General features: G+C 39.5%; 1 protein-coding gene and 1 pseudogene across 14 annotated transcripts in view; one reads left to right on the top strand and one right to left on the bottom strand.

The window, feature by feature from the left end:
- Nucleotides 1-22,639, top strand: part of SENP7 (SUMO specific peptidase 7) — a 199,126-nt gene that overhangs the window by 81,023 nt on the left and 95,464 nt on the right. For 8 of the 14 annotated variants that reach the window (XM_063629970.1, XM_055259053.2, XM_063629969.1 and 5 more), the window contains one exon: nucleotides 17,641-17,838. The exons of the other annotated variants lie outside the window; for them this stretch is intronic. In XM_063629970.1, the coding sequence (XP_063486040.1) occupies nucleotides 17,641-17,838 (198 nt within the window). The remainder of the gene's footprint in view (nucleotides 1-17,640; nucleotides 17,839-22,639) is intronic. 14 annotated transcript variants of the gene reach the window in all.
- On the bottom strand, nucleotides 20,589-21,266 carry LOC129470976 (protein FAM136A-like; annotated as a pseudogene).

The following is a 22,639-nucleotide window of genomic DNA, read 5'->3' as shown; positions in this document are numbered from 1 at the left end:
TCAATGTGCAAAAATCACAAGCATTCCTATACACCAATAACAGACAAACAGAGAGCCAAATCATGAGTGAATTCCCATCCACAACTGCTACAAAGAGAATAAAATACCTAGAAATCCAACTTACAAGGGATGTGAAGGACCTCTTCAAGAAGAACTACAAACCACTACTCCAGGAAATGAAAGAGGACACAAACAAATGGAAAAACATTCCATGCTCATGGATAGGAAGAATCAATATTGTGAAAGTGGCCATACTGCCCAAAGTAATTTATAGATTCAATGCTATCCCTATCAAGCTACCAATTACTTTCTTCACAGAATTGCAAAAAAACTACTTTAAATTTCGTATGGAACCAAAAAAAGAGCCGGCAAAACCAAGACAATCCTAAGCAAAAAGAACAAAGCTGGAGGCATCATGCTATCTGACTTCAAACTATACTACAAGGGTACAGTAACCAAAACAGCATGGTGCTGGTACCAAAACAGAGATATAGACCAATGGAACAGAACAGAGGCCTCAGAAATCACACCACACATCTACAACCATCAGATCTTTGACAAACCTGACAAAAGCAGCGGGGAAGGGATTCCCTATTTAATAAATGGTGTTGGTTAAACTGGCCAGCCATATGCAGGAAGCTGAAACTGGACTCCTTCTTTAGACCTTATACAAAAATTAACTCAAGATGGATTAAAGACTTAACTGTAAGACCTAAAACCATAAAAACCCTAGAAGAAAACCTAGGCAATACCATTCAGGACATAGGCATGGGCAAAGATTTCATGACTCAAACACCAAAAGCAATGGCAACAAAAGCCAAAATTGACAAATGGGGTCTAATTAAAGAGCTCCTGCACAGCAAAAGAAACTATCAGCTGAGTGAACAGGAAACCTATGGAATGGGAGAAAATTTTTGCAATCTATCCATCTGACAAAGGGCTAATATCCAGAATCTACAAAGAATTTAAACAAATTTACAAGAAAAAAAGAGAACCCCATCAAAAAGTGGGCAAAGGGTATGAACAGACACTTCTCAAAAGAAGACATTTATACAGCCAACAAACTTCTGAAAAAAATTCTCATCATCACTGGTCATTAAAGAAATGCAAATTAAAACCATAATGAGATACCATTTCACGCCAGTTAGAATGGTGATCATTAAAAAGTCAGGAAACAGCAGATGCTGGAGAGGATATGGAGAAATAAGAACACTTTTACACTGTTGGTGGGACTGTAAATTAGATCAACCATTGTGGAAGACAGTGTGGTGACTCCTCAAGGATGTAGAACTAGAAATACCATTTGACCCAGCAATCCCATTACTGGGTATATACCCAAAGGATTGTAAATCATTCTACTATAAAGACACATGCACATGTATGTTTATTGCAGCACTGTTCACAATTTGGAACGAACCCAAATGCTCATCAATGATAGACTGGATAAAGAAAACGTGGCACATATACATATACACATATACACATATACACCATGGAATACTATGCAGGCATAAAAAAGGATGATTTCACGTCCTTTTGCCAGGACATGGATGGAAGTGGAAACCATCATTCTCACAAAAGTAACACAAGAAGAGAAAACAAAACACTGCATGTTCTCACTCATAAGTGGGAGTTGAACAATGGGAACACATGGATACAGGGCAGGGCATATCACACACCAGGGGCTGTTGGGGGTGGGGGCTGGCGGAGGGATAGCATTAGGAGAAATACCTAATGTAAATGATGAGTGGATGAGTGCAGCAAAGCACCATGGCACATGTATACCTATGTAATAAATCTGCACGTTGTGCACATGTACCCCAGAACTTAAAGTATAATAATAAAAAAATTTAGGCAGTGGAGCCAAGATGGCCGAATAGGAACAGCTCCGGTCTCCAGCTCCCAGCCCCAGCGACACAGAAGACGGGTGATTTCTGCATTTCTGCTTGAGGTACCGGTTTCATCTCACTAGGGAGTGCCTAACAGTGGGTTCAGGACAGTCGGTGAAGCGCACTGTGCGTGAGTCGAAGCAGGGCGAGGCATTGCCTCACTCGGGAAGCGCAAGGGGTCAGGGAGTTCCCTTTCCTAGTCAAAGAAAGGGGAAACAGACGGCACCTGGAATATCGGGTCAGTCCCGTCCTAATACTGCGCTTTTCCAACGGGCCTGGAAAACGGCACACTAGGAGATTGTGTCCCGCACCTGGCTCGGAGGGTCCTATGCCCACAGAGTCTTGCTGATTGCTAGCACAGCAGTCTGAGATGACACTGCAAGGTGGCAACGAGGCTGGGGGAGGGGCGCCCGCCATTGCCCAGGCTTGCTTAGGTAAACAAAGCAGCCAGGAAGCTCGAACTGGGTGGAGCCCACCACAGCTCAAGGAGGCCTGCCTGCCTCTGTAGGCTCCACCTCTGGGGGCAGGGCACAGACAACCAAAAACTCAGCGAGAACCTCCACAGCCTTAAATGTCCCTGTCTGACTGACAGCTTTGAAGAGAGTAGTGGTTCTCCCAGCACGCAGCTGGAGATCTGAGAACGGACAGACTGCCTCCTAAAGTGGGTCCCTCACCCCTGAGCAGCCTAACTGGGAGGCACCCCCCCAGTAGGGACAGACTGACACCTCATTCAACCGGGTACTCCTCTGAGAGAAAACTTTCAGAGGAACTATCAGACAGCTGAATTTGTGGTCTCACGAAAATCCACTGTTCTGCAGCCACCGGTGCTGACACCAAGCCAAACAGGGTCTGGAGTGGACCTCTAGTAAACTCCAACAGACCTGCAGCTGAGGGTCTTGTCTGGTAGAAGGAAAATTAACAAACAGAAAGGACATCCACACCAAAAACCCATCTGTACATCACCATCATCGAAGACAAAAAGTAGACAAAACCACAAAGATGGGGAAAAAACAGACCAAAAAAACTGGAAACTCTAAAAAACAGAGCACCTCTCCTCCTCCAAAGGAACGCAGTTCCTCACCAGCAACGGAACAAAGGTGGATGGAGGATGACTTTGATGAGTTGAGAGAAGAAGGCTTCAGACGATCAAACTACTCTGAGCTACGAGAGGAAATTCAAAACAATAGCAAAGAAGTTAAAAACTTTGAAAAAAAATTAGAAGAATGGATAACTAGAATAACCAATGGAGAGAAGGGCTTAAAGGAGATGATGGAGCTGAAAGCCAAGTTTCGAGAACTATGCGAAGAATGCAGAAGCCTCAGTAGCAGATGCGATCAACTGGAAGAAAGGGTATCGCTGATAGAAGATGAAATGAATGAAATGAAGAGAGAAGGGAAGTTTAGAGAAAAAAGAATAAAAAGAAATGAACAAAGCCTCCAAGAAATTTGGGACTATGTGAAAAGACCAAACCTGCGTCTGATTGGTGTACCTGAAAATGACGGGGAGAATGGAACCAAGTTGGAAAACACTCTGCAAGATATTATCCAGGAGAACTTCCCCAATCTAGCAAGGCAGGCCAGCATTCAGATTCAGGAAATACAGAGAACGCCACAAAGATACTCCTCTAGAAGGGCAACTCCAAGACACGTAATTGTCAGATTCACCAAAGTTGAAATGAAGGAAAAAATGTTAAGGGCAGCCAGAGAGAAAGGTCGGGTTACCCACAAAGGGAAGCCCATCAGACTAACAGCTGATCTCTCAGCAGAAACTCTACAAGCCAGAAGAGAGTGGGGGCCGATATTCAACATTCTTAAAGAAAAGAATTTTCAACCCAGAATTTCCTATCCCGCCAAACTAAGCTTCATAAGTGAAGGAGAAATAAAATACTTTACAGACAAGCAAACGCTGAGTGATTTTGTCACCACCAGGCCTGCCCTAAAAGAGCTCCTGAAGGAAGCACTAAACATGGAAAGGAACAACCGGTACCAGCCCCTGCAAAAACATGCCAAATTGTAAAGACCATCGAGGCTAGGAAGAAACTATAGCAACTAACAAGCAAAATAACCAACTAACATCATAATGACAGGATCAGATTCACACATAACAATATTCACGTTAAATGTAAATGGGCTAAATGCTCCAATCAAAAGACACAGACTGGCAAACTGGGTAAGGAGTCAGGACCCATCAGTGTGCTGTATTCAGGAAACCCATCTCACGTGCAGAGACACACATAGACTCAAAATAAAGGGATGGAGGAAGATCTACCAAGCAACTGGAAAACAAAAAAAGGCAGGGGTTGCAATCCTAGTCTCTGATAAAATAGACTTTAAACCAACAAAGATCAAAAGAGACAAAGAAGGCCATTACATAATGGTAAAGGGATCAATTCAACAAGAAGAGCTAACTATCCTAAATATATATGCACCCAACACAGGAGCACCCAGATTCATAAAGCAAGTCCTCAGTGACCTACAAAGGGACTTAAACTCCCACACAATAATAATGGGAGATTTTAACACCCCACTGTCAGCATTAGACAGATCAACGAGACAGAAAGTTAACAAGGATATCCAGGAATTGAACTCAGCTCTACATAAAGTGGACCTAATAGACATCTACAGAACTCTCCACCCCAAAACAACAGAATATACATTTTTTTCAGCACCACACCACACCTATTCCAAAATTGACCACATAGTTGGAAGTAAAGCTCTTTTCAGCAAATGTAAAAGAACAGAGATTATAACAAACTGTCTCTCAGACCACAGTGCAATCAAACTAGAACTCAGGATTAAGAAACTCGTCAAAACCGCTCAACTACATGGAAACTGAACAACCTGCTCCTGAATGACTATTGGGTACATAATGAAATGAAGGCAGAAATAAAGATGTTCTTTGAAACCAACGAGAACAAAGACACAACATACCAGAATCTCTGGGACACGTTCAAAGCAGTGTGTAGAGGGAAATTTATAGCACTAAATGCCCACAAGAGAAAGCAGGAAAGATTCAAAATTGACACCCTAACATCACAATTAAAAGAACTAGAAAAGCAAGAGCAAACACATTCAAAAGCTAGCAGAAGGCTAGAAATAACTAAAATCAGAGCAGAACTGAAGGAAATAGAGACACAAAAAACCCTTCAACAAATTAATGAATCCAGGAGCTGGTTTTTTGAAAAGATCAACAAAATTGATAGACCGCTAGCAAGACTAATAAAGAAGAAAAGAGAGAAGAATCAAATAGATGCAATAAAAAACGAAAAAGGGGATATCACCACCAATCCCACAGAAATGCAATCTACCATCAGAGAATACTACAAACACCTCTATGCAAATAAACTAGAAAATCTATAAGAAATGGATAAATTCCTCGACAAATACACCCTCCCAAGACTAAACCAGGAAGAAGTTGAATCTCTGAATAGACCAATAACAGGTTCTGAAATTGTGGCAATAATCAATAGCTTACCAACCAAAAAGAGTCCAGGACCTGATGGATTCACAGCTGAATTCTACCAGAGGTACAAGGAGGAACTGGTACCATTCCTTCTGAAACTATTCCAATCGATAGAAAAAGAGGGAATCCTCCCTAACACATTTTACGAAGCCAGCATCGTCCTGATACCAAAACCTGGAAGAGACATAACCAAAAAAGAGAATTTCAGACCAATATCCTTGATGAACATTGATGCAAAAATCCTCAATAAAATACTGGCAAACCGAATCCAGCAGCACATCAAAAAGCTTATCCACCATGATCAAGTGGGCTTCATCCCTCGGATGCAAGGCTGGTTCAACATATGCAAATCAATAAATGTAATCCAGCATATAAACAGAACCAAAGACAAAAACCACATGATTATCTCAATAGATGCAGAAAAGGCCTTTGACAAAATTCAACAACCCTTCATGCTAAAAACTCAATAAATTAGGTATTGATGGGACGTATCTCAAAATAATAAGAGCTATCTACAACAAACCCACAGCCAATATCATACTGAATGGGCAAAAACTGGAAGCATTCCCTCTGAAAACTGGCACAAGACAGGGATGCCCTCTCTCACTGCTCCTATTCAACATAGTGCTGGAAGTTCTGGCCAGAGCAATCAGGCAGGAGAAGGAAATAAAGGGTATTCAATTAGGAAAAGAGGAAGTCAAATTGTCCCTGTTTGCAGATGACATGATTGTATATCTAGAAAACCCCATTGTCTCAGCCCAAAATCTCCTTAAGCTGATTAGCAACTTCAGCAAAGTCTCAGGATACAAAATTAATGTACAAAAATCACAAGCATTCTTGTACACCAATAACAGACAAACAGAGAGCCAAATCATGAGTGAACTCCCATTCACAATTGCTTCAAAGAGAATAAAATACCTAGGAATCCAACTTACAAGGGATGTGAAGGACCTCTTTAATGAGAACTACAAACCACTGCTCAATGAAATAAAAGAGGATACAAACAAATGGAAGAACATTCCATGCTCATGGGTTGGAAGGATCAATATCGTGATAATGGCCATACTGCCCAAGGTAATTTATAGATTCAATGCCATCCCCATCAAGCTACCAATGACTTTCTTCACAGAATTGGAAAAAACTACTTTAAAGTTCATATGGAACCAAAAAAGAGCCTGCATCGCCAAGTCAATCCTAAGCCAAAAGAACAAAGCTGGAGGCATCATGCTACCTGACTTTAAACTATACTACAAGGCTACAATAACCAAAACAGCATGGTACTGGTACCACAACAGAGACGTAGATCAATGGAACAGAACAGAGCCCTCAGAAATGATGCCGCATAGCTACAACTATCTGATCTTTGACAAACCTGACAAAAACAAGAAATGGGGTAAGGATTCCCTATTTAATAAATGGTGCTGGGAAAACTGGCTAGCCATATGTAGAAAGCTGCAACTGGATCCCTTCCTTACACCTTATACAAAAATTAATTCAAGATGGATTAAAGACTTATATGTTAGACCTAAAACCATTAAAATCCTACAAGAAAACCTAGGCAATACCATTCAGGACATAGGCGTGGGCAAGGACTTCATGTCTAAAACACCAAAAGCAATGGCAACAAAAGCCAAAATCGACAAATGGGATCTCATTAAACTAAAGAGCTTCTGCACAGCAAAAGAAACTATCATCAGAGTGAACAGGCAACCTACACAATGGGAGAAAATTTTTGCAACCTACTCATCTGACAAAGGGCTAATATCCAGAATCTACAATGAACTCAAACAAATTTACAAGAAAAAAACAAACAACCCCATCAAAAAGTGGGCAGAGGACATGAACAGACACTTCTCAAAAGAAGACATTTATGCAGCCAAAAAACACATGAAGAAATGCTCATCATCACTGGCCATCAGAGAAATGCAAATCAAAACCACAGTGAGATACCATCTCACACCAGTTAGAATGGCCATCATTAAAAAATCTGGAAACAACAGGTGCTGGAGAGGATGTGGAGAAATAGGAACACTTTTACACTGTTGGTGGGACTGTAAACTAGTTCAACCATTGTGGAAGTCAGTGTGGCGATTCCTCAGGGATCTAGAACTAGAAATACCATTTGACCCAGCCATCCCATTACTGGGTATATACCCAAAGGACTATAAATCATGCTGCTATAAAGACACATGCACACGTATGTTTGTTGCGGCACTATTCACAATAGCAAAGATTTGGAACCAACCCAAATGTCCAACAACAATAGACTGGATTAAGAAAATGTGGCACATATACACCATGGAATACTATGCAGCCATAAAAAATGATGAGTTCGTGTCCTTTGTAGGGACATGGATGAAACTGGAAAACATCATTCTCAGTAAACTATCGCAAGGACAAAAAACCAAACACCGCATGTTCTCACTCATAGGTGGGAATTGAACAATGAGCACTCATGGACACAGGAAGGGGAACATCACACTCCGGGGACTGTTGGGGGGTGGGGGGAGGGGGGAGGGACAGCATTAGGAGATACATCTAATGCTAAATGACGAGTTAATGGGTGCAGGAAATCAACATGGCACATGGATACATATGTAACAAACCTGCACATTGTGCACATGTACCCTAAAACCCTAAAGTATAATAAAAAAAAAAAAAAGAAAAAAAAAATTTATTTGATATTCTTTTCTTCAAAAGAAAAAAAAGAAAAAGGAAATTCTGTGCTGAGGCATTGTACCTGAATGAAAGCAGAGGTGCATTTTGCCAGGTCCCACAGAAATTTAATTTTGCATGTATTGAGGTAATCACGTGGTTTTTGTCTTTAGCTGTGTTTATGTGATGAATCAGATTTTTTTTTTTTTTTTTTTTTTTTTTTTTTGGCGACAGAGTCTTGCTCTGTCACCCAGCCTGGAGTTCAGTGGTGCTATCTGGGCTCACTGCAACCGCCACCTCCTGGCTTTAAGTGATTCTCGTGCTTTAGCTCCCCGAGTAGCTGAGACTAAAGGTGTGCACCACCACTCCTGGGTAGTTTTTTTTGTATTTTCAGTAGAGACAGGGTTTTGCCCTGTTGCCCAGGCTGATCTCAAACTCCTGAGCTCAGGCAATCCTCTTGCCTTGGTCTCCCCAAGTGCTAGGACTACAGGTGTGAGCCACTGCACCTGGCCTCAAATTTCTGTTTTGCATATGTTGAACCCTCATTTCATCCCAGGTGTAAAGCCTGCTTGATCGTGGTGAATAAGCTTTTTGATACGCTGCTGGATTTTATTTGCCTGTATTTTGTTGAGGACTTTTGCGTTGATGTTCATAAAGGATACTGGCCTTAAATTTTTCATTTTGTCTCTGCCAAGTTTTTGTATCAGGATGATGCTGTCCTCATTGAATGAGTTGGGGATGTTAGCTAGTTATTATGCAGACTTGTTTCTGTAGTTGCTTTATAGTGTCACTAGTCTGTGTACTTCAGTGTGTTTTTGTAGTGGCTGGTAACATTGTTTCCTTTCCATATTTAGTGCTGCTTTCAGGAGCTCTTCCAAGGCAGGTCGTGTGGTAACCAATTTCCTCAGCATTTGCTTGTCTGAAAAGAGTCTTATTAGGCCAGGTGCCGTGGCTCACGCCTGTAATCCTAGTACTTTGGGAGGCTGTGGTGGGAGGATCACTTGAGGTCTGGCGTTCAAGATCAGCCTGGCCAACATGGTGAAACCCCCATCCCTACTGAAAATAAAAAAAATTAGCTGGGCGTGGTGGCGGGTGCCTGTAATCCCAGCTACTCGGGAGGCTGAGACAGGAGAATCACTTGAGCCTGGGCGGCAGAGGTTGCAGTGAGCCAAGATGGTGCCACTTCACTCCATCCTGGGCAGCAGAGTGAGACTCTATCTCAAAAAAAAAAAAAAAATCTTATTTCTCCTTCACTTATGAAGCTTAGTTTGGCTGCATATCACATTTTGGGTTAGAATTTATTTTCTTTAAGAACACTGAATACTGTTCCCCAATCTGTTCTGACTTTTATGGTTTCTGCTGAGATGTCTGCTGTTAGTCTGATGGGCATCCCTTTGTAGGTGACCTGACCTTTTTAGCTGTCTGTAACATTTTTTCTTTGATTTTGACCTTGGAGAATCTGATGAATATGTGTCTTTGGGATGATCTTGTGAAATATCTTACTCGGGTTCTCTGCTAGGCCTCTCTAGCTAGGCTGGAGAAGTTCTTATGAGTGACAGAACTCATGAATGATAGGTTGGGGAATGTTGGCCTCTCTCACTAGGTTGGGGAAGTTCTCATGGATGATATTCAGAAATATGTTTTCCATGTTGGTTACCATCTCTCCATCTCTTTCAGGTACACTAGTGAGTTGTAGATTTAGTCTCTTTACATAATCCTTTATTTCTCAGAGGTTTCATTTGTTTCTTTTCATTCTTTTTTCTCTATTTTTGTCTGACTGTCTTATTTCAGAAAGTCAGTCTTCAGGCACTGAGATTCTTTGCTCCACTTGGTCTATTCTGCTATTAATACTTGCAATTGCATTATGAAATTCTTGTATTTTTTTTTAGCTATATCAGGTTGGTTGGTTTCTTTGTGTACTGGCTATTTTGTCTGTTAGCTCCTGCATTTTTTTTTTATTATGATTCTTAGCTTCCTTGGATTGGTTTTCAACATACTCTTGCATCTCAATGATTTTCATTCTTACTCATATTCTGAATTCTGTTTCTGTCATTTCAGCCATCTCAGCCCAGTTCAGAACCCTTGCTGGAGAGATGGTTCGGTTCTTTGGAAGAAAGAAGGCACTCGGGCTTTCTGAGTTGTCAGTGTTCTTTTGCTGGTTCTTTCTCATCTTTGTGGGCTTATGTTCCTTCAATCTTTGAAGTTGCTAACCTTTGGGTAGAGTCTTTTTCTTTTATCTTATTTGATGACTTTGAGGGTTTGATTGTGGTAAAAGGTGGAGTCAGCCAACTGGCTTTGTTTCTGGAAGATTTTAGGGTACCAGCGCTCAGCTCCCAACTCCTCCTGGACTGTGTGCTCTAACTCTGTGAGACTTGTATCAGACCCCGACTTTGTTCTCTGGTACCTCAAGGTCAGGCATCCACTGTGTTGGGGGGCTGAGGTGCTCCTGGACTGCTGGTCACTACTCTCCAATGGGTGGTGTCAGCCAAAGCATTTCGTAGTGCAGTGGCAGCTGGATGTATCCTCATTTGCATGTGCCAGCAGCAGTGGCAATGTATTAGTGTGTTCTTAGGCTGCTGATAAAGGCATACCCCTGACTGGGTAATTTATAAAGAAAAAGAGGTTTAATAGACTCACAGTTCCATGTGGCTGTGGGGGGACTCACAATTATGGCAGAAGGTGAAAGGAACGTCTTACATGGTGGTGGACAAGAGGGAATGAAAACCAAGTGAAAGGGGTTTCCCTTTATAAAACCATTAGATCTCATGAGACGTATTCACTTCCATGAGAACAGTATGGGGAAACTGACCCTATGATTCAGTGAACTCCCACTAGGTCCCTTGCACAACATGTGGGAAGATGAGATTTGGGTGGGGACACAGCCAAACCGTACCACACAGTGTGGCCTAGTGCATGTCCGTTGGCTGTGGCAAGGTGCTAGTGGGCGCCAGGGTGCCTGTCTTCATGTGAGTGTTCACCACAGTGGCAGTGGCAATGTGGCTGGGGAGGAGCAGGAGTCCCTGCTGGTGACTGTGTGTGTGGTTGTGCTGTTGGTGGTGTTGGCACGGGTGTGGTGGTGCTGGTGGGTGCAGGTCTTTGTGCTTTCTCTGTGCGCTGTAGGCAGGGGTGGTTGCTCAGGGTGGGGGGAAGGTGTGCTGTTCTTTGTGCCTGGCTTCACCTCCTGGCAGTGTTGGTGCAAGGGTGAGTTACCTCCAGGGGCAAGGCTGGCTGGCTTTGTGATCGCCATGGTTTGCACTGCAATGGTGGTCAGTTGGAGCCGGGTGGACTGCACTCACACTGTGGCAGGGCAGGGTGCATGCACAGTCACATGCTGCTGGGGCAAGGAAAGCAAAACCCTCCTGCACACATATACATCAGCAAAGCAATGTGCGGGGGTTGGGGGTGGGTTGCCATGGGCCACCGGGAAGCTGTGGTGTGTGGAGGGAGTGGCAGGCTTGTGCATGGTTTTGGGGGCCACCCCACTGGAGCTCTCTGTCTGTTAGGCAGGTCCTCCAGTGATACAGGACCCCAGGGCACCAAATGCTGCCCTGCAAGTAGACACCACCAGGCTCTGGGAGTGGCCACAGACCAAGGATGGTCAGGTCAGACTGGCCTTGTTTGATAGGCAAGACAACCCTGCAGAGTTCAGGTCCAACAGTTCCCTGTCTTATGGGAGCAAGTCAAGCCTAGAGGGATGGCCCTCACTGGTCATGCTCTGCTACAGACTCTCCCACACCAAACCTTCTGGGCTCCACATCAGCTGGTGTGCTGCCCCTACCACTTCTCTAAGCAGCTCTCCCTGCCAACTGAAGTGTCCGTGATGGTTGAGGGGTCTCCTCCTACTAGGATTCCAGAGACCCTTCAGGAGAGTGGATTGCTCCTTGCCAGTTCAACTCACCCGTTGCCTCCCAGAGTCACTGGGGTCTATGAATGAGTCCTGGTACATGGTAAGCCTGTGCAAGGTTCCCACCTTCCTCCCTCTTCAGCCTAGCTTCTGTGTCTTCCCTCCATCCAGTCTCTGTGCCTTCCCTCTGAATATCTATTAGGAGTGCACCCATCATCTTGGTCCCTTGGTGGTAGCTATTCCACCTGGCTGTGTCTAGTCAGCCATTGTGTTGGAAGCCTGTTTTCATTTCTTTTGGGTAAATACCTAGGAGTTGGATTGCTGGGTCATATGGTAGGTGCATTCTTAACTTTGTAAGAAACTGCCAAGCTGCCATAAGTGATTGTGCCATATTACATTCCCACCACTAGCCATGTAGGAGGGTTTCGTTTTCTCCACACCCCTGCCAACACTTATATAGTCATCTTTATTATCATCCTTTCTAATGGAGGTGTAGTAGTATCTCTGTGGTTTTAATTGCATTTCCTTGATGACTGATGATGTTGAACATTTTTTCATGTGCTTTATTGAACTTTAAAAAATCTTCTCTAGAATATCTGTTGAATTTCTTTTGCTCCTTCCTCCTTTTTAAAACTTCTTTTAAAGACCAGAAAGATAAGATTAATGATATTGAATGTCTTTTTGTATGCATGTTGGGCATTTGTGCATTTTTTTGGTGAAGTGTCCAAATGTTTTGTCCGTTTTTTTTTTTTGAAGGACAAGAAATACCCTAAATAAAATTATCACAAAAGACATGAAAACAATGCCTTCATCCCAATTGTTAGTTTATTTTCCAGAATCAAAATGTAGGACTCCAAGTCTGAGGGAGAATTCTTTTTTCTGATTTCTGAATTTATTTGGCCAAGCTATATAATTAAGTCATGTTTATGTATTCATTGATAAACTACTTTTGTTGAAAAATTTTTAAAAATTGAGGTTTTCTGGAAAACCAGTGTATTTTTTTTTATTCATAGGCAAAAAAATGTTATTTTTTTTCTGCTGTGATTATGCTGGGTCTTCCTACAATTATAAAATTTCTCATATATAAAATAGAAAAGATACAGTATATTTCTTATTTTTTAGGAATGCGATTTTTTTAAAGAATCTGAGTATATGGATCAATGATCATTTCCCCTCATAAAAAATTAAGTGAGTATGAGTATAATGGTTTGGAGCTTTCAAAGGGACATTTTATAAATAGATAATTGGATGGTTCTAAAAAGCTTAGGCAAGTAACAGGAACCAGCCTACCTAAGTAGATAGATTGTTGGGTTAGGTGGAGTTCTCTGTTTAGCTGCCTTTTACTTTTCATTTTTACTGTGAAATATAATGTAACTAACAAAAAATGACTAAAAGGTAAACAGTTCAATGAATTATTCATTAAATTTAATGTATTTTTAATAAGGTAGATTTTAACCACCACTGAGGTACAAAACAGAAAACTGCCCCAGAAGTTCTCAACCCCTGCAAATGATAACCCTTTAAAGCAGCAGTCCCCAACCTTTTTGGCACCAGGGACTGGTTTCATGGAAGATGATTTTTCCACGATGGGGTTGAGAGTGGGGGTGGGTGGGTGTTGTGGGGAATGGTTTAGGCATGAAACTGTTCCACCTCAGATCATCAGGCATTAGATTCTCATAAGGCGTGCACAAGTTAGATCCCTCGCATGTGAAGTTCACAACAGGGTTTGTGCTTCTATGCGAATCCAATGCTGCTGCTGATCTGACAGGAGGCAGAGCTCAGGTGGTAATGCTCGCTCGCCCGCCGTTCACCTCCTGCTGTGTGGCCCAGTTCCTAACAGGCCACAGACTGGTACAAGGCAGCCTGGGGGCTGGGGACCCCTGCTTTAACGATAACCACTCACCTAACTTTCAAAGTAATTACTTTCTTATTTTTGTTGGATAGTATTGTTACCTAAGTATATATCCCAAAATACTAAATTTAGGTTTTATTTTGCCTGGTTTGAATGTTGTTCTTTACTCTTAAGTTTCACTTCTGGTATACAGAGAAATCTTATGACACTTAAATGTTGTAGATGTTTAGAATTTTTTCACCTTACTAGTTTGGGGGAAAAAGATTACTGACTTCTGTTGCTGGATATTTTTAGTCAGACAAATTATAATAAAGCCAAATGTGAAATAAGTATTTTCCTGGAGAAGCCAAATTGCCCATCTCATTTAGAGCCTCATTATTACAATAATCAGTAAAATTACCAATGATTTGTTATTTTCCAACATAAATTCTTATTTGGTCTGAGTGAATAGAAAAATGGCTTTTTCCAGCATTGAATAGTCTCATATTTGAAATTATTAAAATTACCATTGAGATACTAATTTCCCCAATAATTTAGCAAATACCTAAGTCATATAGTTTTTCCATTAGACTTAATTACATTTTATCCTTAAAATAAATTTCCTTAAAGTTTTGTTTGCATTTTTATTTGGTCATTTAGAATTTTAAATTGTACAGTTGTAAAACTTATAAATAATAGACTGGTAGTCTTTAAACATTTTGGCACATTTGCCGTCTCTCGGTGTCTCTTTATGCATGTATATAGATGGGCATCACATACATATATATATACATACACATATACATACATTTTTGGGGGACCCATTTGAGAGTCAGTTGCAGGCATCATGGTATTTTATCTTCAGATACTTCAGCTTGCTTTTCCTAAGAACAATGACATTCTCTTACATAACAATTATAATATACTATCAAGAAAATTAACAGTAATTTCATATCATCATCTGCTATGAAGTCCACAATCAGAATTTCCCGAGTGTTCCCAAAATGTCTTTTATTTATTTATTTTTAAATCTATTTGGCCAAAACCGCAGTTACTTTTGTGCCTGCCTAATAGAATCAAATTCAGATTCATGCATTGTATTTGGTTATTATACCCCATTAGTCTCTTAATCTAGAAGAGTTCCCACCTGCTGTGCCCTTTCCCTTTTAACCATCACATTGAGTTTTGAGGAGTCCAGACCAGTCGTTCTGTAGAATGCCTCACAGTCTATATTTTTATTATTTTTCTGGGCTTGCCCGTATGATTAGGTCCAGGTTACGTTTTTGGCAGGAATATTTCATACCTGATGTCATGTACTTCTTATTGCACATATCAGGGGATAACATAATTTCTGGTTGTTTCACTCTTAGTAGTCCTATGTTTGATCATTTGCGTAAGATGGTGCCTGCCAGATCTGTTCATTGTAAAGACACCTTTTCCTCTTTGCATCTGTGAGCTCAATTATCTGTTTGCAGGAAAAAAGGATATTTGTGGCATTATACATGCGTTAATCTCACAGGGATTTCTTAACTGTAAGACAGCCTTACTGTGTTTCTTTAGTAAGCTTGTGTACCCCCTCTCTACAATGATTATTTGAAAACTTTTTTCAGACCTATGTTCCTTTATCTTTCCTATCACTTTTAAGAGAAGGTCTTGGTTGGAATGCCTCTTCTCCTATCATAAACCAGTGTAGTGTGAAGCAGTTAAGAATGCTGGCAAGAAATTTGAGAGTGTATGGTTCTGGATCCCATTTTCACTACTCACTCGTTTTACTTAGATATTGATCCCGTTTTCACTACTCACTCGTTTTACTTAGATATTAATCAGTCTATCTTGGTCTCCTCAACTGCATGAGAAGAATAATTTGTAAGCCCCTCATGGAGTGGTTGTGACGATTAAATGAAATAAATCATTGTAAAATGCTTAGCACAGTGCCTGGTATATAGTACATGTTCAATAAATATTAGCACTTATGCAATTTCTTAGGAAACTTACTGTGTTAATTATCCTGCCTTCTGTGTCTTCAACCCTTACGTGCTTCCCATAAGCATTTAAACTTACACAAATCTCTATCTTAAACTAACTAATCAACCAATAACTGACTAAAAACCTTTCCTGCTTCTCACGTCTATTTTCAGGTCTTGTCTTACTTTCCACTTTCACAACCATGTTTCTCAACTACTTTGATTTGCTCTATCCCTTTGCTCCTTTCCCTTTACTGATCCCACTGTATTCTGGTTTCTGCTCCCACCATTCTACTAAACTACCTCTGATAAAGTCATCATCTCCGTAAATTAATTTTTATTCCCCATTATTCCTAGCACTTCCATTTTATTCTTCATAAACATCAGAATGATCTTTTAAAAATGTAGCTCTGATCTCACTGTTTTCTAATTAAGACTAGTGGATTTCCATTGTTGTTGACATAAAGTCTCAGATCCTTAATATGGTTTGCTAAGTCCTGCCTAACTGCCCATTCTTAGACACATTACCTCTTTATTCTAAGTAAATGAGTCAGGTAAGTCCTTTAATTTCTTTGAAGAAGCTTTACTCAATACATTTGCATTTTGTCCTGTTTTTTGGACCTTTCTCCATTTTTTACTTGTTTCCTTTGGGTAGTGCCTGTCCTTCTTTGAGACTTCAGCTTCAAGGTCATATTCTCAGAAACTTGGCTCAGAAGAAATGCAGCATCTGTATTTCTTCTTCATAGCACATATTAGAATTCTAATTAAATAATGAATTGGTTTATTCTCTGTAATGTACACCCCATGAAGGCAAAAACTCAACTATTTTCTTTGTAGCTGAAACTCCAGATTATACTAGCATAGTTGTTTTGCTGGAAGATGTTAAGTGCTTGTAGAATGAATTATTATTGATCCATAGAGATGTCACTTATTTATTTTTTAATAATTTTAAAACTAATAGCTTAACTTTTTTTGTGTGTGTGCAACATGTTTGGAGTTTTCAGTGTGTTCTATGGAAGTACCCTGGGGACTTGTACCCTCTTCCCGCTAGATGGTCTGGGGATATACACTCAAGTGGCTGCTGCAAACAAGTGATTTTTTTTGAGAGTTCCCGTTTTATCTTGAAAATATGTGAACATATTGCTGTTTTTTAATATTCTTGTGTTTGTTAAGCAAACAAACAAAAAGTGCCTAAAACTGTTTCATAGGTAGTAAAATAGACACTCTTCTGATTAAACATTTCCCAGTACTTTCAGCCATTCCTTACTTGACGTTGTTTTAAGTGCACTTGGTAGTCTATTCACACCACTGCAGAAACTATATTCCATAGTTTTTGGAATTCCAGAACTAAACATAGTTATTCAAGTATTCAGCATAAGGATGTATTGAATGAGAAGATGGGTAAAACATGATGGGCAAAACTGTTGCTGGAACTGCTTGCATTTGTCAGTCTTTTTTTTTTTTTTGAAATTGGTATAGGTACAGTAAGGTAAATGTTTTAAGTTGACCTATTTTAGAAATAAGGTAAAATTAAATCTGTATCTTAAGACTCTATAGCCTTAAGAATGTAAGTGATACAGCAGTGCACACTTAGTTTTAATAATGTTTTCTGAATCAACAAATGCCAAAACAAAAAATACATTTTTAGCGCAAACAGCGGTTACATCTGTGATGAGATCTGCAAATGAACACTGTCCTTCAACTAACATTGTTAATAAACATGAATGCATTGCCAGGAGTCTAGCAGCTGTATGTGTGTAATGATAGTTGTAGTATACTTGACAGAATTCTGAAGAAAATCCCAACTTACGTGAAACAGACTTTACTTTTTAAGGTATCTTTGGTAATAGGCATTTTTTCTTTTTTTCTTAGGGTATTTACTATAGTTGCTTGAAGAACTGAAATTTAGAATTTCTGGAGATATTAGTTTGTGATGAATTCATGTATTCTACAATGTGTAGTACCATATATACTAATTATTTATGTGTATAACAGGCAACTCAAAGTTATGTTGACGAATGTCCTATGGACGGATTTAGGACGAAAATTCAGAAAGACCCTACCTAGAAACGATGCTAATTTATGTGATGCCAACAAGGTGCAATCAGACTCATTGCCTTCGACATCTGTTGACAGCCTAGAGACATGTCAAAAATTAGAACCTCTTCACCAAAGCCTTAATTTATCTGAAAGGTATGTTGTTCAGTATTGATTTTGTTCAACTCACCACATTTGAAATATGAATCCCGTACTCCTAACGATAAAATTGTTGAAATGACCTCAAAGAAGATTTGCATATATAGGCATACCACACTATAAAGCAAATCTTAAAGCTGCCTATCTTAATTTACAAAGTTAGCTGATGTTTCTGTACTTCATTAAGCAGATTGACATGGAATTATATTTAAAAATGAGTATCAGTAGTACATTTAACTTATTTTAATTTGATACATGTACACATCTTTTTAGGGATTATTTTATGATTAAAATGAAGATACATATATATACGTGTGTGTATATGTATTATATGCATATAAATGTGTGTGTATATATATGCATTAATATTTTCTTCATCTTTAACATCGTTTCAAAATGTTATCTAATCTAGATCCTAACCACTTTTGACTTTTGTGAGCTTGTATTTTAAATGAATTTTTAAAAACGGAGATGATGTTAAAATATTGCCTCTAGGTTTTTAATAGTAAATGTTCAGTTTAATTTTGTAGAGTAACAAGACCAATTTTTGTTTTGTGTTTTTTGAAAGAATTATATGGGAGTTTGGGGCTGAAAACTAGGAATTAGCTCTAGGAATCTATAACATAATATCTTTTATATATTACCATTTACAGTTTCAGCCATTAAATGAATGTTTTGGGGGGAAGGTACTTTATTTTCAGTTAGAATAACCTAAATTAGCGAGACAGTACTTTGGTTATATGGTCTGTAATCTGAATGACAGTATATAAGTGCTTTAAGCCAAGACCCAGATAAAAACTGCTTTCAACACAGTTATTTTTAAAATAAAAGTAGAATTCTTGTCAAAACATCTGAAGATATTATACATTAATTTTTAAAGAGAATACTTCTTTTAAAAAGACAAAATCATAAAAAGCCAAGTTTAATGAAGAAATGTCTCACTAGCTCATACCTGGTATAAATTATTTTTCTAAAACACTGTAAATCTTAGAGTCAGACAGCTTAGCATCAGTAATTTATGAAGCAGCTTGCTCTCATTCTATATTCTAGCAGATTTCCTCCCCAGTACAGGTTAACTAGTCTCTTACTGTGCTGACAGATGTAAATAAAAGGGCTACTTAAAGGAGTGGCTTTCTAATATCTTTGACTCTTTTGAAAGGAAGCTTTAAACTCTCTTCAAATGACAACAAACTCATCAATCTCCTCATCCCACATCTATCCTTTTTCCAATCAGAACAGTGTGGTAGTCCATTCTCTCAGAATAATAGTTTTACCACTAGGAATTTTTAGCACATAGATTATGTGCTCATGAAATTTAAATATAATATGAAGTAAAGAGTCCCAGTAAGATTCTAATTTGTTTTTTGCTGTGTTTTTAAATTGTTGTTGTTTTTTGTTCAGTTAGTGGGTGAACTACCAGCTAGTCCAGACCTCTTTCCTCAGCTCCAGGTGTCCTAAACTCAACTTGTTGTAAAGTGAGAACCTCATCTTTTCTCAAACTTGTGCCTGTTTTTGTATTCCCCCCGTCTGAGTGATTGACACTACTTACAAATTAGAACTTGGGAATTGTCTTTGACTCCTCTTTTTTCCTTATCCTTATATCCAGTCATTTAACATATATACATATATATATATTTTTTTTTGGGGGTAGAAAATTAAACCTTATTTGTTTTTAAAACCAAAGCACTAGGAAAATATATCATAGCCTGGAAACAGTAAATGGACAGGCTATATTATCACTTCAAGTAATAAGTTGGTGAAAATACAGTGAGGTTGCTATCAAAACAATAAGGTGCCATGCTGGGGCAGGAACACTGTGTTTCAAAAGCCCCAGGCAAAAATGGTATTTGGTAATGGGGTCTGCCTCTCCTTTGCTTTAAAGGAGTCAGCTCATCCTAGCCCAAGTTGCTTACTTTTTCTTCCTTGAATTTCCTGTTGCCAGGGGTTTGTCTCAGTTGGGATCTGTTAATTCAGGGGGCTAAGTATGCAATGTTAGGTTTAGGCTTTCATTCTATCTCTTCTATAAAAACCAGGTTTTTCCAAATCCAGTACTTTATGACTTTTATAATCAAGTAGCCAACTGCTTCTCTTTTACTGTTCATTCCTAGATACTAGTATATATCACAGTCAAAACCCCTTTCTCTTCCAAGGGGAAAGTGTTGCTGCAAGATTGTCCTTTCATTTTGCTACACACAGCCTCAGGGTCCATCAGCCAGTAATTATGCTTCCCATAATTAGTGTGTCGTCGCCTCTCATGTTTTTGCACGGTCTCCAGGCTGAAAGATACAGCATGTAATAATATTAAGAAATGTACCTCCACATCTTGATGACCAGAAATGGGGATCCACAAGGAACCTTTCAAAGTTCTTATCCAAACTATTCTGCCTCCCAATTCGACATCTTAAAATCAACTTGTATGCCCTTGTATAAATTACACAAAAGCAAGAAAACAAAGACCCAGAAAACTTTTTTTCCCTTCTAAGTTAGTGACCTCATGGATTTTGTTTCACAGCTTATGGAAAATGGTGTGGTGACACTTCTGGTAAACAGGATGTTGGCAACAAAGAGAAAATATCTCTCTTCAAACTCCACCAACTCTAACCTGCCAGCCTGTTGGTACCTGTGTAGTAAGAAGAGTCTGGTGCCTTGGAGGGCTCTGGCCTGTTACAGGGGAGATCCTTACTGCCAGGACAAGCACTAGCCACAGGAAATATAAGATCTAAAACTCTCCTGTAATATCTCTGACCCAATTTAGCCCCACTTTTTTCCATTTCATTTTTTAGGACTGAAACATAAAAGAACCACTGTCTAGAGGCAAGTGACATATGCATTACACTTGTGGCCATCCTTAATTTCTTCATTCATAAACTTTGGTTAAAAGACTAAAGTTCCCAAATTCCTTATAAAAAATATATTCTTGTCCTCAGCCCCGATGGCCACTGGCAAAGACTTTTATTTCCCAATGGCTAAGAGAGCTTCATTCATCTTCTTGGTCATAGTTGGGATGAGGTGCATGTGGTCATCCACACACTTGGTCACACAACCGGACGTCCAGCTGCTGCTTCACCTGAAGTTCCTTACTCCCAGCAGCTATTGAATCTTTGGCTTTGTTGTTGCATTGCATGGTGCATCGGGCCAGGTGGTCCTGGAACATCTCCAACTCACTGGTGACCAAAGCCTGGGCTTGAGCCAGAGGCACATGCAGCACTTGATGCACTGGTGCACCTGCTGCAGGGAGGCCTGGCTGTCCTCACAACAGCTGGTGCTGCACCGGAACACGAGACCCTGCATCTTCCAGATGTTCTCTCTCTCCAGACTCTTCACCATGGATTCTACCACCTCCTCACCTGCAGCTGCTGTAGATCTGTCACGGTGACCCCGCGCTGCCCCATGCTGTGCGGCCATATATAGTTATTTTTAACCCCTAAATCTGTCTTATAAAGGATCTGTTCTCCATCTTTATTGCCAGTGCATCAGTTCAAGCCCTAATAACTTCGTGCCTTTATTACTATGGTAGTAACTTGATTAGGTTTCCTTTACGTAGTCTTTTTCTTTTTGTTTTATTCTTTATATTGTTGTCAAAATATTTATTCTAAAAGGCAGATCTTACTTGGCACTTACTGGTTTAACATCTTTCAATGGCTCCATATGATCTTCTGGATAAAGTTCAAACTTCTTAGTTTGGCACACAAGGCCCTTAATGATCTCGCCTTTGCTTATCTCTAGCTTTGTGTCTGTCTGTTCCTCCATATTCACAATGTACTTCAGATTTAGGGAACTATTTTCAGCTTACTGAATGTATATACTGTTGTATACATCCTGTTTGTTTTCTTGTCTTGGAAACTATCCTCCCCCCCCGCTTTTTTAAGGAAGCCTTCCTTGATTCCACCCTCCAAATCTATATATGATCCCTTTCTTTGTCTTGCTAAACAGCTTGTTAGTATATCATAACACTTATCACACTATGTTGTGATATTTTGTTTCTCTTCCTCCCTGCAGCAAACTTCCTGAGGATAGGAACTATATTTTATTTCTTATTTTTTCTTTATTTCTAATCTGGTACTGGACACTTATTAAATGCTTAATAAATGTTTGCTGGATAAAAGAGATTGCTTCTCACCAGAGTTACATCTCTAGACTCTTTGTCTAACATATATTTTCCCTGTAAGAACCAATTATATACTCAGTAATTTTGGTGACAACCAGGAAAAGAGATATTACAAGCGTCAAATAAGGAAACTGGAGAACTCTTTTGTGTATGGCTTTGGATAGATGTTTTCTACCTGAGACTTGCTATATATAATAGGAGACGTATGCTTTCTTGCTTAACTTTGATATGAGGCTTTTTGTTTTATTTTCATTCCTACTCAGGACTTAAAATTTTAGAAAGATAAGAGGGAGAAACATTTATTTTTGCATTTTAATTTTATCCTAAAGTTTAATCATTGAGTAAACCAAAATTACTCATTCAGTTCCAGAAATGGTATTTTGTTGGACATTTTATTTGCTTTCTGGAATCTAAAGTAGTGAACTAAGTATCTTGCCTTTTATGTGAGGGCGGTTTGGCTTTTTGATTTCAGGATAAAATTGAGGAGAAAAATAGAAAAGACAGTTCAAATCAATCTTGTACGTAATGGAGAAAAGGGTTTTCGCAATATCAAAAGAGTTTTAGAAATATCAAACTAGCAGTATGTGGAATGCACATTTATTTTTTAAAAATATGTAAACTGCATTTTAGTGTTAGTTTTATCTCCATGTATGGTTCATATCTATTTTCCTGGGAGAAAATTCCAGACAT

Source organism: Symphalangus syndactylus, chromosome 21 (genome assembly GCF_028878055.3).
Source record: "Symphalangus syndactylus isolate Jambi chromosome 21, NHGRI_mSymSyn1-v2.1_pri, whole genome shotgun sequence".
Lineage (NCBI taxonomy): Eukaryota > Metazoa > Chordata > Mammalia > Primates > Hylobatidae > Symphalangus > Symphalangus syndactylus.
Note: the sequence above shows the minus strand (reverse complement) of the source record. Positions and strands in the feature narration are given on the sequence as shown.